This window comes from Hirundo rustica, chromosome 3 (genome assembly GCF_015227805.2).
Source record: "Hirundo rustica isolate bHirRus1 chromosome 3, bHirRus1.pri.v3, whole genome shotgun sequence".
NCBI lineage: Eukaryota > Metazoa > Chordata > Aves > Passeriformes > Hirundinidae > Hirundo > Hirundo rustica.
Window position 1 is genome coordinate 106,043,781 of NC_053452.1, and position 16,721 is coordinate 106,060,501.

The 16,721-nt window shown below is 39.3% G+C and overlaps 1 protein-coding gene across 1 annotated transcript; it reads left to right on the plus strand.

The window, feature by feature from the left end:
• Window positions 1–14,195: 14,195 nt before the first annotated feature.
• MSGN1 (mesogenin 1) lies at window positions 14,196–14,714 on the plus strand. The gene has a single exon (XM_040060204.1). The coding sequence runs from the start codon at window positions 14,196–14,198 to the stop codon at window positions 14,712–14,714; it is 519 nt and encodes a 172-aa protein (XP_039916138.1).
• The last annotated feature ends 2,007 nt before the right edge of the window (window positions 14,715–16,721 follow it).

Consider the following 16,721-nt stretch of genomic DNA (forward strand, 5'->3'; position numbering starts at 1 on the left):
GAAACAAAACACTTTAACTGTTTCAAGAAAACAAAATTACAGTGGGTGACAGAACCACTCTGCACGATTCTGCTCAGGTATCCTGCAGTATAAGTACCACCAGTTCTGAATTTAATTTAAGAGTAATCACATAAGAAAATTTAAAAGTTCCTTAAGCCCGAGCCTTGTCTCCACCCCGTCCCAATTTCCCTTGACCAAATTGTAGAGATTTTACCACTTCAGAGACGGAACACAACTGGAGAAAATCTTGTTCATTAAAAACAGCTCGCCCTACTAAAACTCCTGATAGATATTTAATTTTCATTAGCTGCCTGAATAAAAATTAAGTATGGAAAAGAAGTTAATCAAGAATATTTTAAATGCCAATGTAATGTAGAAGTAGCTCCACTTTAGTATTTTTTTATTTTAATCTTATTTTAAAATGCAGTTTACTCTGCTAGAGCGCCTCTGCAGCCAAGTTTGAAGCCCAGCTAGTCGTCTCACCAAATATTTTTCACAAAAATTGGATCTGTGGTAAGTTTTGGGTATTCTTTAGCACATGGTAGAAGGAACTGTGAGTATGGTCTGTTTTTGATAATTCCATGGGCAAACTAGATGAACCTTTACATGCTGCCGCAGTCCTCTGTCCCAAGATCCCAGTGTTGCCCTGGCAGACAAGAGATAGGCCCAATCCTAGAAACAGTCCAAGTTTAATCTGCTTCAAAACCACGAAATTTGTGGCCCCCTTTGAGGCCAAATTCAGACTCTTTCAGTGCAACATGTATGCCACATCCCAGAGAAGATTTAGCCTTTAAGCCTCTGTCTCTCAGCCCACTGCAGTGTGTTGTAAACATTTTCTTTGAACCTTTTGCACTAGAGAGTTAAATTCACTTCTTGGTCTACAGCTGGGTGGGAAAGAGCCCTGAACTCAATCTCAGAATCCCCAAAACCTGGAGTTTAATGGAACAAAGAGCTTCACGAGTGACAGCCACATGCGTACCTAATGTACAGTAGCTTCATAGGATTTTATCTCCAGAATAATGTGTTGCTAGTTTCTCTAATTATTGAGTGGCTTCTTTACCAAATCAGATCTGCCAGTTAGAAATGTGGAATAGAGTCTGATTTCTGCTAATTAGTACTATGCCTTCCTGATGGAAAGAAATCAACAGTGGCTCTGCTGACAGTCCGCTGGGCAGCCAGCTCACATGTGCTGCTCTAAGCTGTGATGTGGGCTGTCTTTGGCTGTCAGTCACATCAAAGATTATGGAGGGTACAGGATGGCTACATGAGGATGTAAAGGCTTTGCCTTTTTCTCCTTTGATGAGGAGTTATCAAAAAAACTGAGAAAGGCAATGCTGATGTTAAGAGAAGTTTAGGAAATACAACAGAAGAGCAGGAAATAGTACAATGGGGTGCTACAGGGCATATATGGATCTTGAATTCCCAATCACTTGTGTTGCCAGGTTTGGTATAACCTTCTGGGAAAGCCCCAGGCATGCAGATCAGCAGCAGCTCTGCCTTAGTACAAACCCAGCCAAACTCTTGTCCTCCTTGTGTGTGGCTCCTACAATTTTTAGTGAGGCACGCACAGCCCAACATCTACTCCTGATTTTCTGTTACCTTTTAACCTGAAAAATACAAGCTTTTCACATGGTTTCAGGTAGTGATTTTTGTTCTCTGGGTTTATTATTTATCATGAGATGTGTGGGCTTTGTAGTTGTCCTTCCTATCAGTCAGGTCCAAGGGAAGGGGATGGGTTTGTGCTCATGCATCTCCAAGCAGAAATACACCTTTGTTCTGGTGTCTAATGAAATGACATCGTCAAAGAGGATGTCACTTTGTTTCCCTTTCTAAAAATCCCTTTTCTTCTTGCGGATTGCTTAGAATTTGCAAGGAAGATGTTTTGGAAAAGTTGTAGCCTCATGATTTTTGTTTGTGCTTTCTAAAGCAATACTGTTTTCAGTTGATGGCATATTGGTTTTTCCCCCCACTATTACAGTCAGTTGCTGACTGCTCTGGTTTTTAGTATGGAAATGGTAAAATTTCATGGAATATGTTATTCTGCTGTTCTTTTTTAAGTATATTCTTTATAGCAATACCAGATGAAAACACTACAATAATCATGTGAATAAGGGGTTCTGAGATATAATAAGAATTATAATAATATAATTATAATAATAATTATTATATTTATTATATAATAATAAAGCAAGCAGGATGAACAGTAATATTTTCTAATTGGGGTTGGTGGTGGCTTTTTCAGCTTCAAAGGCCAAGTTTCTAATTACCAAACAAACCTTCATCCAGAACCTTCTAATCCAGCACCTTCCACATTGTAATCTCTGGTGTCAGTGGTTTGGAAGGTGGGCTGAATAATCTATTGATTTCTGTATAACAATCTAGTATATTTAATCTCTCTCTCTCTTTTTTTTTTTTTTTTTCTTTTTTTTTTTCTTTTTTTTTTTTTTCAAGCCACTAATTCTTTGTTTGCTCTGTTATCAACAGGTCACCACTGAGAGAACATTCCTCTTCCCGTACTGATTAAATGGGCATCTGGCTCTGGCATTGAAAATCTTTGAATTTTTACAGAGAACTGAACAAATCCACCAAGATTATATTCCTTCCAATAACAGTGGTGTTATTGTGCAAAAACCTCTTTCTGATAGTATATTTACCTTGTATGATATCAGCAATTTAAGTGTGGCATTTTGTTTTCTACCACAAAACCAAACTGCTTGTGCTGGGAAGCCATATGTTACAGATTCAGAAAAAATCACTATCAGAAATCTCTGGTGTCTTCCAGTGGCCAGGCCTCTCCCACCACAGAAGCCAAAGACTTGGAGCTGCTCTGACATGACAGTGAACAGAGAGATTTCAAAACTCTGTGGTCCTCACCCATGTGTGTATCCATATGACCTGGTACCGCTCTCTTGTATGGAAATCTTACAACCTTAGAGTTTGCATATTGTGATTAACTGGTGATACAACTTGGAATATAACCCAAGCAAGTGACTGTGGTGGGATGAATGTTTCAGAGAGGGAATATATTAAAAAACCTGACCAACAGAAGAGCCAGTGAGGTACAAAGTGTACGTGGTGCAGATAGAAGTTACCAGCACAGATGTCCTGGGAAGTTCCACCAGACCCACCCGAGGACACCTTCTGAAAAAGCTTGTGAAGCCCAGGGTCTCTGACATCTCCTCCCAGACATTGTCTTGTCCAACCCAATAAAGAGCTTTCTGACAGCAGTCTATCCTCTTTCAAGTTCCAAGTAAAGTTCACTTAACAAAACCTCTCTGCAGCTGTTCATTTAACAAAATACAGTGCTAGGATTTCCCCTTATAAATAAAGTACAGTGCGATTGTGAGGGTTTATAATTCTTGCTCTTCTACTCAATTAAATTGATCAAACATTCTATTACCTCACTAAAACTATTCATGAAAACACTCCAAGACATAGTACCTCTTAAGAAAGTAATTATGTTTGCAGAATGACAGTCGATAGTAAAGATGGGTACAGCACCTATCTGGAAAATGCACAATTTAGGAAGTGCACATTAAAAAATTCCTCTAAATATGATTCAAGCTACGGAGCCAGTTGATAATTGCTGTTATATCAATCACAGTAGCTCATAGTTTGGCAATGAAAAGGAGTGGCTTATTGTAAGTGTTCTTCTATTAATCTATTGTCACAGATCTCACTTTAATAGCAACATTATGTGATCACATATTTAATTTATGGATCATTTGAAGAATGTGTTATGCAGATATTCGGATTAGTGGGCTATCAAATCATTAGCCAAATAAATCTAAAGGTAATAAAACTCACAGGAAGATAGATGGCTTTCTTTTTCTTGTTCTTTTCAGCTAATTCAGGCTAATTTAAGCCTTTCACAGAATGGTGATAATGAAGGATTTGTTCTCAGCAGCGTTATGGCAGGTGATTTGCATTTGAAAGTTTGACACATTTATAGGCCTTTGATCTTTCCCCCTCAGTGCTTGTGCCCCTGGCACCTACGTGCACATTTTACCAGGTGGAAGATCTAGGAGCAAAAGTAGCTCTGAGAGTCACCCTGGAAATGTACACTAGGAAAAAAATAATTAAACTATTTGTGTCCAGAAAATTATTGATTGAATTTGAGTGGCCTTTATATAACACTAGAAATAAAATACATTGAGACTTCTTTTATTAGAATTTATTTTAAATTAGAGAATGTCCTCATGAAAAAAAAAAATTAAAATGCAGTCTGATGGCCCAGTATGTATAAAAATTGGCTTTTTCTGTAGGTTTGAATTTATTTTTGAAATTAACTTCTTGCTGCAGGACTCTTGAAGAATTTTGAAAAGTAAGAAAATACTGGCAACCATGGAGCCACTTATTAAATATTATTAAATATTATTAAATATTATGCAAATGTTTGCTTAGCTTAAAAAAAAAAAAAAAAAAAAAAAAAAAAAAAAAAAAAAAAAAAAAAAAACAAAAAACACAAAAAAACCCCCAAAACAACGTGCTCCTGGCACCAAGAGCATGTGTGAGCATAATCAAACACACAAACCTAGGATATATAAAGGATGCTCCTAGCTTTTCCTATCTGACCCCAATATAAGTTGGAAGTCTAAGGGTTGGGTAGGAACATAGCTGAGTATTTGAAACAGGAGTATTGTATCCCTCATAATTTTTTTAAAATTTCACATAACTAGCTGATTCCTCTGCTGGATCGTAATGAGGAATTCCAGGTGTTTGAGCCAGTGCCTCATTTCATTCTCATCTCAGATTTGATTCCTAAGGTAGTTTGAATTCACTAATTAAAAATTCCCTGGATGAAATTCCTTCCTGTCCCATTAGCAAGTGATATTTCTACAAATCGAGCTTTTCCTCTGAAAGAATATAAGGTTTGGAAGGTTCCTTGGAGGAGGACAGCCAGTCTGGTCTCAGGAAAGCTCCAAGGATGGAGGTGTCTGGCCAAATAGCCTCAGGCTCTAGGTTTTATTTGGGAGGATGCGGGTCACCACCCCAGAATACTCGGCCCTTTTAAAGCTGTGTAATGAGTACTGATTAGCCATTGTCTGGAATACACTGAAAGTAGCAGGGACTATGTAAATGTTAGCTTACTTTGGATGCACATCAATAGGGAAACCCCAATCGCCCTTCTGAGTCCCTGGGGCTTTTTTTCCTGCCTCTCCTTTAAAAGATGTTCCTTCAATCCAAGAGTTAACTTCACGTTGAATGTACTTGAAAATTCAGTTCCCGGTACATTTTGTTCTTCAAAAGAGAACGCCATCCATCTGTGTTACTTTGCTTTCAACTCATCACAGAATGTCAGATACCAGATAAATGTCAGATACCAGATAAGAACGAGACACTGATGAATGCGCATCCCAGCCTGACAGGGCGGGTCAATGTCAGGAAAATCAGCATTATCCTTTTTTTTTTTTTTTTTTTTTTTTTTTTTTTTTTTTTTTTTTTAACTACAACCCACTTGCCAGTATTTACTGCAGAAAATCACTTATCTGGAAGCTCAACTGGCTGAAAGCAGTATCAGCCGGAGGATTTAGATGTAATGGCTTTCTATTTCCGTCTCCATTTTATGCAGCCTTTTAAGCTGACCGCTGTGGTGGGCACTATAGAGATCTCTGCAGAGATGTAATGCCTCCCCTGACACAGCCTGTATCCGAGGAAGGGAGAGATTTGGGGGAGCAGGAGCAGAGGACAGGGTCTCTTTGAGATCATGCAGGGCAGCGCAAGGGCTGAGAGCGGGGCACTGGTGACCCGATTTCCCGTCCTGAGTGTGACCCGATTGTGCTGCCTCTGCAGACAGCGCTTTACTGTTTTCCCTGGATTGCAGCAAACTGGATCCTAAAGGAGCGGAGCTGTAGCCAGCACCAGCTGCCTCGGAGATTTGCATACCTGCTGTTGTGATATCTACCTGCTTATTCATGCATGCACCGCTTTTACACATCCCAATTACCATTAACTAAGCAGGAACTCGGGCAGGGTGCAAAGCAGCTGTCTGTGTCTCTTCAGAGTGCTGGGGACAGCAGCACACAGCTCAGTGGGCTCTCGGAATGAAGGCAAGCTAAGGGTTTGATTGGTAATCCTTTTTCCCCTCTAGTTCTACATTTTACCTTCTCTTTGTTTGACGTGATAGATTCATGAATTTGACTTATTGGCCCATACTTAAGTATTCTTGGTAGGAGTTTAGGTTTTCTACTCACTTTCGTGTTTAAAATAGAAATTAAAAAAAAAAAAAAAAAAAGTTTTCTAAACGGCAGTGTCCTCAAGTATTGTTTTTTTCCACTTTACAACTGTAACTGAGTCCCTATCTGTAACCATATACTATAACAATGTAACTATTTGACAGGTTGTGCTTAGGACTGCCTAAAAAGCTTGTTTCAAGGATAATTAAATGTTTCCTGCTTCTAAGTTAACTTTATCCGCGCAACCGGGCAGATAGAGATGTGTGATTTATATGAGCAGGAAATGTCAAGAAAAGCGTAATTTTCTACTGTCAGTACTACGAAGCACCAAAAAGAGTGAGACACAGAATACCAAGCAGATAAAACCCGAAAGAAAGAGAGAGGGAGAGAGAGAAGTTAAATTAATTAAATTATAAAGAGAAGAGGAAAAGGAATAATATTTAGTGATAGATGGAACAAACTAGAAGTAGAAAAATTGAGAAGCAGTGGAAAATAAAATTTGATCATGAAGTAAAAAAAATGAATAGGGTCTTCAGTGGCAGAGGACACAGACCTCTGCACTATGGCCTCATAACCCGAACACAACTGTCCAAAAATATAATCAGGCAGGAAAAATATCTATGTCTTCTACCACCAGCAGGAAACCTGTAATGCATCACTGAAAGGTCAAGGGTTTTAAGACCCAGAAATTGTATTTGTTGCCTCTTTCCTGCAGTGTGCAAAGAGCTTGGTTGCTCCTCTTTTCACGTCCTACCAGGTAGCTGCAATGCAGGCAGTGCAAGGCCTGTCCTGAGCCCCCTGGGCAGCCCCAGCTCCCCGGCCCCCCACACACACCACATTCCCTGGTCCCCTGGCCAGCTTGGCGACCTTCCTCTGCACTGGCTCCAGTGTTCCAACCCACCAGGCTTCCCAGGTCTTCTAAGAAGCTGCCTCCTGGCTTGTCTCCCGGAGCCTGTGCAGCTGCACGGGGTTATCCCAGCCAGCACAGGGATTCGCCTTTGCTTTCTTTGCGCATCCCAAGGCTGCTCCCGGATAATTTTCTCCAGTGTCTCTTATGGAAGCTCTTCTCTCCAAGACATTTACCACTTACTCACGCTTCGATAGCATTTGAAATCCTCTGCATATGCAGCATTACCTATAAAAAGTGTGAAAAGTTTTACTCGAATATATTCTTATTCTTGTAAGACTGAGTTTAATTCGGTAGGCAAAATTCATGGAAGCACTCTGAGCAAATGAAAAAAAAAATCCCCAAATTAAAAAATTAACATCCCCATTCAGATTCATCAATAGCCCGAAGGACAGACTTTTTTTTCTTTCTTTGTTTCTTTTTTTTCTTTCTTTTTTTTTTCTTTTTTTTTTTCTTGTGAGATTGAATGTGATTAAAATTAAGATTTAGCAACTTGCCAAGAAATTTATGATTGCCGTTTGAAATCAATGGTCCTCATCCATGGGCTAACCATGTGGCCCAAAAGGTGCTGAAACAGATACAGAGCATTTTATTTCAGAATGTGAAATGTGTAAGTGCTAAATAAAATCTGTAATCTAACACTTGTATGTTGCCTCTCATCCAGACTATTGATCCATTTTATAATTATTAAACTGAACTGAGACTGTGCCCAGAGCATAACTTCATTTAGCATGGAGATGAAACATGTTTTCTGAACAGCACACAGCGATTCTGCACATAAGTGCTAGGATGCGAGGGAGGAAGAAATGAGCAGATACTGATGAGGAGGTTCAGTGGACAAAAAGGAACAGCCCTGGCTGAAATGTAATCACAGAAATTGAAAAATAGTTCCCTTCACAAACACCCTGCTTCAGCTCTGCAGCTCAACCACGAACAGTCACAACTGAGTTTCTAATGCAATTTTACTGGCCATCAGAATTTCTTCTAAGAAAGAAATAGTTTTGGAACTATTTTACATAGTTTTGGAAAATTCATCATGTTGCAAAATGAAAAGCCCATTTTAATAGCTGCAAAGCAAGTGTACAGACCCTTAGGTGCTATCCCAGTTTTTTAATGAGGCCTGTGAAACCACTGTCACACAGGGCAATGGCAATCATCCCACTGTTCATGGGACAGTAGAAGAAACACTTGGGATAAAATATATTGTACTTCACAATTTATTAAATTTGAATGTATGATTTTGGGTAGGAAAGGAGGTGTTGCTGATCTTGAAATACTTGCAACAGGTAACCCTCCACCTCTCCCATGAAAAACTGAGATACATCCACTCCATTACAGCAGACAACAGTTTTTAAAACTAAATGTAAAAGCTGATATAATTAGCTGCACTAAGCGATAATAGAATTTTCCTGCAGAAACAGCTTCTATGATTTTGATAATATCTGTTACTTCTCATTTCTAAGTAAAATGAATCTTATTAGGTTCTCCTTCCTCCCCCAGCTTTGCTCTTTCCTTCTGGCTGAAGTAGTCAGTGGACATTAAAGACCAACCACATAGTCGAACCTCCTTTCAACTTCTGTTAACAGGGGTATTAAAAAGACATTCTTAAATATCAGCTGAAAACCACTAGGTAATAAACTCTCTACTTAAAAGGTGGGTAGGTGTAAATTCCACACGTAGGGCTTTTCATCTGGGCAGCCAGTTGCTTGGAGATCAGATGTTTTAAATGAATTGCGGAGCTGATGTCACTTGTCAGTCGATGCAGACTGACACTATTTGGAGGATCAAATACTTACATTTGAGGATGTAAAGCAAATAGATAAGTCCTGATCCTGCCAGCCCAACACCAGAGAGATGCTTGTTCACTCTGCAAAGCCATGGAGAAATCAGTGATACTCACTTGACTGTTTCTTCTCCATGGGCAGGGTCCAGTCTGGATATTTTGGAGTTGCACCCTTGGGAACATTTATGACAGAATTTTTTAACATCTTTAGAGCTAGACTATTTCTGGTCTTAATACAAATTAATAACAACATTTTCTCCTATGCTAGCCACAGGTTTGCTTGACCAAAGAGGATTTAATTGTCTCATAACAATTAGACATCCCGTTTACACATTATTTTCATTCATTATGGTGAGGGCTTTGGGCTCCCTCTTCTAGGGCTGGACTAAGAATTGGTCCTTGTTCTTTTACTACTTTCTTTCTGTCTGGGAATTTTGAGTGGCTATTCGTCTGCATTCTTTGGCATACTGACCTCAAAAAACCCCCAAATATATGGATTTGTTGACCAGCTTTTTTATTTAGAAGCTTATCTGTTTCAGTTGAGGTTGGACCCAGATTAAACCTTCTTCCACAAGTACACAAGTAGGAAGGAAGCTTCAAGGTGTAAAATTCTATTAAAAAAAAAATAAAAATAAATCCAAACTGAGGCCATGCCTTAAAAAGGAGAGAAGCATCGTCTGGTGGTTAATGTGAGTCTGGATAACAAATGTGGTGGATCCTTTCCTTCCTTTATTGCCAGCTTGGGTGTAAACAGAGGTGTTCAGCACTGTTTTTCAGAAGTGTTGAACACCTGCTGCGTCTGCTGAAGTTAGTGAGACCTGCAGCTGCTTGTCCCACATTTTATTTGTGGCACTTGGCTCCTCGTGCAGGATGGCCACAGACAGCTCCACAGAGAGCGGGTGGGGTTGCAGCCAATACTTGCGGAACCATTTGTAAAAGACGAGGTGAATTGACTTGAAAAGCTTTTGGGAGATGTATTTTATTTTTTTCATGTTACAAACTGCAAGATGAGACTATATCATTTAAGTGCTCTGCAAGGGTGTTAGTATGATCTGCTTCATGTGAAAAATAAGCCTAGACTTCTGTTCTGATTGTAAAGGGGGTTGACTGTGACAAGACTAGTGTTATTTAAAAAAAATTATCCATGTTTACTCAGTTTCAGCCTGCATTCTTTCCAGCCACTATAATTTTTTACTCACTCACTGTTTCTCCTACCAAAATAACAATATGGTCAAAATACATTCTAATATAGAAAAAAAAAAAAAAAAAAATCAGTTGTAAATTACTGTACACAAAAATGCTTTTTTTTTTTTTTTTTTTTTTTACATAATCATGCCATATTATCTGGACTTCTTATTTTAAATTTAAAAACCTGAAGCTCTAGAAATTTTCTATGCCATCGGTGGTTTGGGTTTTTTTAAAGGGAAAATTGTTTGCTCTTTCCATGCATGCATGTTCCTGTGATGAATTCCAAAATATGAGCAAGGAAAATTTCACTTTAAAGGAGATGAAGATTGAGATGTTAGCCTTTGTACTGCAGAACAGATTATTGAAATGAAAATCCAAACTATCAGTCAGGAAGAAAATACCTTATATATTTTTGTCAGTTCATATTCATTGGTGTTAGCCTAGTATCTAACTTTCCTTCAATGTGTTGACATAATTAATGGACAAAAAGGAAATTCCTAAAATTTGCAGGAGGCAGAATAAAATAAAGATTGCAAACCTCCTTTTTCTTTTCGCCCTTTTTTTGTGAATTTACTGTCTAGGAAGAGGCCACTTGAAACACTAGACTTTCTTAGCACTTTAATGAGAGCATCCAATTGTCATAGGGTTTAGAAAAATATACCTGGTATCTCCAGCCTGTAGCCTTTTCTTCCTTTGTATGATACTTTTTATAAATAACACTGAAAATTGTTCTACCATTCCCATTGATTTTTGAGCGTTATTATTTTCTGTACTTTGCAAAATAATTTCCTAATTGAGAATTCTCATTCTCGTGGGTGCAAATGTAGCATCATCCAAAACTAATTAATCTAAGAACAGCTACATACCACTAGACTCTGCTGAATTACACAGGCTGTGGATCACACCAGGATCACAGAGAGGTGTTACACAGCTTCCCAGTTCAGCCAAAACCAAGGCATGCTGCATTTGAGTCTGTTTAGGGAACCTGGGGGCTGTGGCCAGAAATAGTTTTCCAAACAGAACATCTGTCTGCATCTCCACCAGCAGAACAAACAGGGCACAGCCCCTTCTTTGGCTCTGAAGATGTGTTGTGGCAATGCTTGCTTTAGTCTGGGGAAACCCTTTGCTCACCCCTGTGTCCTCAGTGGCCTCTCCTGGACCACACTCAGGCAGCATTTGGGACATAAATGCATGTGTCTGAGCTAACACTGTCGGGGAGTCCAATGGTCATAAAAAAGATGCACAATAACTTCAAGGCATTAGCCCCATATTATCTGTTAATACAGAAAACCTGTAATTCTTTTCTTGCTTGTGTAACAGTTCACGAGAGCTTAAGTTTTCAAGAGCCCGTGATTTTTCCTGCAACCAGAGTAGTTGTCTACATACTCTCATACCCTGCCTTGGATGCTCTAAACATTTACTCATAAGATATGAGAAAAGATATAGCTATTGTCATAATTTGCATTCCTCTTCCCTGCCTAATCTCATCGGAGTCTCAGTATATAAGAACACAGACATGAAATCAGAATGTGTTGATCTCTCATTCACGACAAAAATCTGTACAAAGTCTTGGACATACACAAAATCTTTTCCTTCCTTGGTGTCTGAACAACACTTTCATGATTTACCTCTAAATTAACTGGTGAGCTACATTATTTATAGTCATCGAACAAGTGACTTGTTGAAGTTTTCCTTTTTCTTTCTTCTAAATTTGATTGCATTAAATTGCTATTTGGTTCCAAAATGAAACCTGCTGTACCGAACAGTTTATATATGTGCTCACTATATTCATTTTTAATATCTTTAGATATTCCATATGCATATATTATGTACATGTAGACATGTATACATACATAACATACATATATACATACATATGTTGGGAAGATTATTTTCCTTTTCACACCCAGACAAAAGTACCTCGTCTTCCATCTCCCCCCTCCCCACCCTGCCACAATATTTTTGTATTTGTAGTCTTTTAATTGCTGTGTTAACAGGGAAGGGGGAAAAAAAAAAAAAAAAAAAAGACATGAAATAAGAGCAGGGACCCTATCAAATGGAAAAGACACTATAAACACAAATACAAGAAGGAAAAAGGAACAAGAGTGGGACAGAAGAAGTTCTCTATTTATGCAAAATTAGCTATTTTATCTAACTTGTGACATTGTGACCATTGCCTTGGTACTCAATGAAACCATTCAAATCACTGAAGTCACAGAAAACACCTGTCATCTTGTCTTAATTTTAGTTTTTAGTAGCTTTAGCATCTCTGTGCTTCTTAGGACTGTTTCATCTCATTTTCCTGAAAGAGCTCAGAATATGATGAGGTAAACATGAAACACAAAGCAATCCTGTCTGTAGGAGCTGTGCCCTGAGTTCTTGTGTGGGGTAGAGGTCATGATAGTCAAACTTTCTCAGCCCTGGTTGAAATACAAAAATCCTTCCATTTTTGGTACTTTCTTATTCATCTCAGCATAAAAACAGTAGTTGCTTCCCAACCCTAAGATGCCTCCTAACATTTTGGTATCTAACTCACAAAAAATCACAAAAGCCTTCCCAGTTACTATGCTGAGTATTGTTTTTTTTTTTTTTTTTTTCCTGTGTGGATGTAGTGAGGATTTCACAGAGAGAAGTGGCATGTTCCAGAAAACCTCAGCATGCTTTGGCTGTGTGCCGTCCTGAGGCATTCCCTGCCTTTGGAGTGGATTATGGAGCACACATTACACAGAAGGAAACTCTAAAATAAAGCCTACTATTATTTTCACTCCAGGTTGACACTCTTTCTTCCCTTCTTTTCAATATATATTACATTTTGCTTCTGTTATGTGCCAACAAAAAGTCATGGCTGGCAGCCAAGCTGCTCAACAGCTGCAGAACTCAGGAGTTTTGGACAGTTTTCCTGGCTCTCCTACTGCTTTGCTGTGTGATTTGGGGAAGGTTCCTCCTTGCCTCCACTTACCCATTTCCCTGGAGTAATAGAGAACATTAATCATCACTGTAAGCCTTACTGAAGCCTGGAGATGAAAAGTGCTTGTTATTAATGATATTAATTTATAAGTTATACATTTTCACTTGACCTGTGTACCACCAATATAACCACTGTTGCATTGAACTGGGGCTGGAAAAGGGGTTTTTGCCAAAAGAACAGATTCCTAGAGGTAGAAAATTTTATGGAAGTAGCTTCTAGTCTTGTCTAACACATATATAACCTGTATATTACTTTGAATTTAATTTTCATGGAAAATATTTGTCTGGACCCAAAGTTTATATACTGTATGTTTTGCTTCCTAGACCTTTCTTTTTAATTACATTTTCCTCTTTTTAACCTTGTTAACGATTACAGATTACAGATTACAGATTTCCTTTCTGATTCCCCAGTCATGTATTAAAATAACACATAAAGCTACAAACTGCAGGAGAATACACTGAAGTTCTTTACTTATTGAAAAGTTGAATTTGAAACTTATTCTATTGAAAAAGAATACACTGAAGTTCTTTACTTATATTGAAAACCAGAGTGATTGATTTCTCATGAGTTGCAATTTCATGCAAGGAGAAATCCACAGAGAGCCATAACACACACAAATTCAAACAAACCATTTTTGACTTTGACAATTAACATGCAGATAAGAGACTACCCTAGCAGCAGTCAGCATGGGTCACATATTCACTGCTACAGAGCCACCACCTTCAGTTACCCAGAAATCGGGGCTCAATGACTTAAATTTAGGGTTTGTGTTAGCGACCAATAAATTCTAAATCTGTAAATTGTTTTGTAAAATGGTTAATTTTCTTTTTCCTCTCTCACCATTTTTCCCCCAGCCCAACGCTCGGTTTAGATGCGCAGCCTTAATCGCTTTAGTTGCAAGAAGATAATCTTTTTTTCTCCCTTTCTTGCTGTTGCCTGTTAGCTTAAAGGCTTTTTAGCTGAAGGTTGATAATTATCACTGAGAAGAAACTAGCACATCAGGAGTTCATTTTCCATCTTAGCACTTCTGGCGCTCCTTTGAACTCCTCGCACCAAACCCGTGTTCCCACTCTGTCACTTTCCTCCCTCCATCATAAAAAGGTCTCGGCAGCCGGCGGCTCCAGCCTTTGCTGGTGGGCAGAGGGCATTGCTTCTCCCGAGCGCTCCTCCAGCATGGACAAACTGCACGAGACATTGGTAAACATGGAAGATGCTTTGGGTTCGGAACACTCCGCCTGCTTGTCATCCTGGGACTGGAAGAGCTCCGCTGGCTCTTTTGAGCTGCACCCCATCTCGCCCCCGCACAGCTTGTCCCCGACGCCCTCCTTCGAATCCTACTCCTCGTCCCCTTGTCCGGCGGCGGCCGAGACCCCCTACGGCAGCGGCGGCGGCAGCGGCCTGGTGGGATACGGCCTGGTGGACTTCCCCCCCGCCTACCTGCCCAGCCCCGGGCAGGCCCGGCTGCCCAAGGGCACCAAGGTGCGGATGTCGGCCCAGCGCAGGAGGAAGGCCAGCGAGAGGGAGAAGCTGCGCATGAGGACCTTGGCCGACGCGCTCCACACGCTGCGCAATTACCTGCCCCCCGTCTACAGCCAGCGGGGCCAGCCCCTCACCAAAATACAGACCCTGAAGTACACCATCAAGTACATCAGCGAACTGACCGAGCTCCTCAACAGCGTCAAGAGGGTGTAGAGCCTGCCGGGAGCACCTGCACCGGCACGCTCAGGGTCTTTACAAACCAAAAATCATCAAAATTTCTTCCTCGTCAGAGTACGGTGGGGTCTGCTGTGAGAGGAGGACGGCACGAGGGGAAGGGAGCCACCGCTGTACCTGGGACACAATGCTGGAAGGTGATGTAGGATTACCTGAAAACCCAAGCCGCAGGTTGCTGAGACAGAAGCCTTGTTATTTGCCTTTTTAAATTTTATTTTCTGTTTTAATAAGCTTTTGAGAAATATTAAACCTAGTCTGATAACAAAAGTAAAAACAAAAGCCAGCTGAGCTTCCTAGGATTTACATATCATTGTTCTGACTGAGCTTGCTTTATAAGGAAAATAGTAAATCCATAGGTGTTAAAATGAATTTTAAAAAATGACAACAGCTTCATAAGAATACTAAGTGTATTGATTTGTAGGCACTTTAATGATAGGATGAGGAAGAACATGTATTTAGTTCAAGTATTGTCTATTTATCCATGTTTCCATTGTACCTAAAAATCAAAAAAACTAAGTAATAGTGAGAACATCTTTGCATGTAAACAAATAAATGTGTCATAGTCTGTATCCTGTATTATAAATCTGATTGATAGATAAGTAAAATCTAGTGAAGACTGCTAAATATTGAAAATTAAATATAAGCAAACTGATGTTTTATGTAGATAAATTGCTGTTAAGTCTTCTCTTCTTTATTAATATATACAGAAGTATATAATTTTTCTATATTTAATGTGTAAAAAATGCTTCTTCAATGCTGATAAATGATGGAAGACATTTTTACATCAAATTTCTTAAACAAATAAGATTAGATTGAGATATCCTATGCTCTGAAATAAAATTGATTCGGGTTTCACAAAGATGTGAAGTCCTATTCTCAAGGTGTAATGAAAGCTAGGAAGGCTCTGGTAATCATGTCATTTTATTAAAAGCTGTCAGATCAGCCATTTCCTACAGCCAGTCACAGCTCTGTAACACACGCACACAAAAGATTTAGAAAAACAATAACAAAACAACTGGGGATGTAGTTTTAATCTTAAATTACTTTGACTTTCAACTGATGGGCACCACACCGCCAAAAGTAAGTGCTGCTTTGTAAGTCTCATTGCCTGACTGATTCATAAGACTCGGCCTATGAAACAAGCCAGAGAGGAGCAAACCCCAGTTGTGGGAAGCTAATTAAGTTGTATTAGTTTTTTCTGCTGGGGGAGATGTAAGGCACAGAGAGCACAGCATTGGAAGGTAACTGGTTTGTCTCCCCACAGATCAGTTACTCTGTATTGTGTGATGGCTTAGGTTTGTGGATAGATCCTGTAGCAGAGAACCACAAAGCTGAAACTTCATTCTCTTTTTTTTTTTTTTTTTTTTTTTTCCCTTTCCCTCTTTCTGTTTGTTTGGAATTACAAATTATCTCTGTACATTTTTTTCTTCCAAGGATCAGCCTAAGCTGATTCAGTGCTCTTCTCACATGGTATATGCATATTGGGTCAATCAGAATGAAATCCAGCACTATCACAAAAAAGCTACTACACTCAAATTTATGCATGTTCTACTGTCACTCCAATGTAATCGCATTTAAGCATATCCCATATGCTTCTGTTTATAACTAACTCATGTTAGACTTGTTACAGTGTCTACGGCTTTAGTGTTTCAGCAAGAATATAAGAAAAATAATTTTTTTAAGCCCTGTAAAATTGTCAGAGATATGAGGTGGCAACACTGATGGCAGGAGAGCATTCCTCAGTATAAATCTTGCAGCTGATCCAGATTTGAGCAGATTTGCCACATCAGGAAGGTCAATCTGGATCTATTTTGCAAATGCTTGAAACTCCACGATACCCATGGGACTTTATACAGAACCCTAAGTAACAGCCTGATCCCTCATTCTTTCTCAAGGACCCAAAAGTCTGTTTGTGGGAAAACATTTTACTTTGTCCTTTAAGTGTTCCACACCTGAAACTACAGGTAGAGGCTATGCTCTCCAGCC

Excerpts from the sequence above, each read along its gene's own strand:
- MSGN1 (XM_040060204.1), top strand. The coding sequence starts at position 14,196 with ATGGACAAACTGCACGAGACATTGGTAAACATGGAAGATGCTTTGGGT.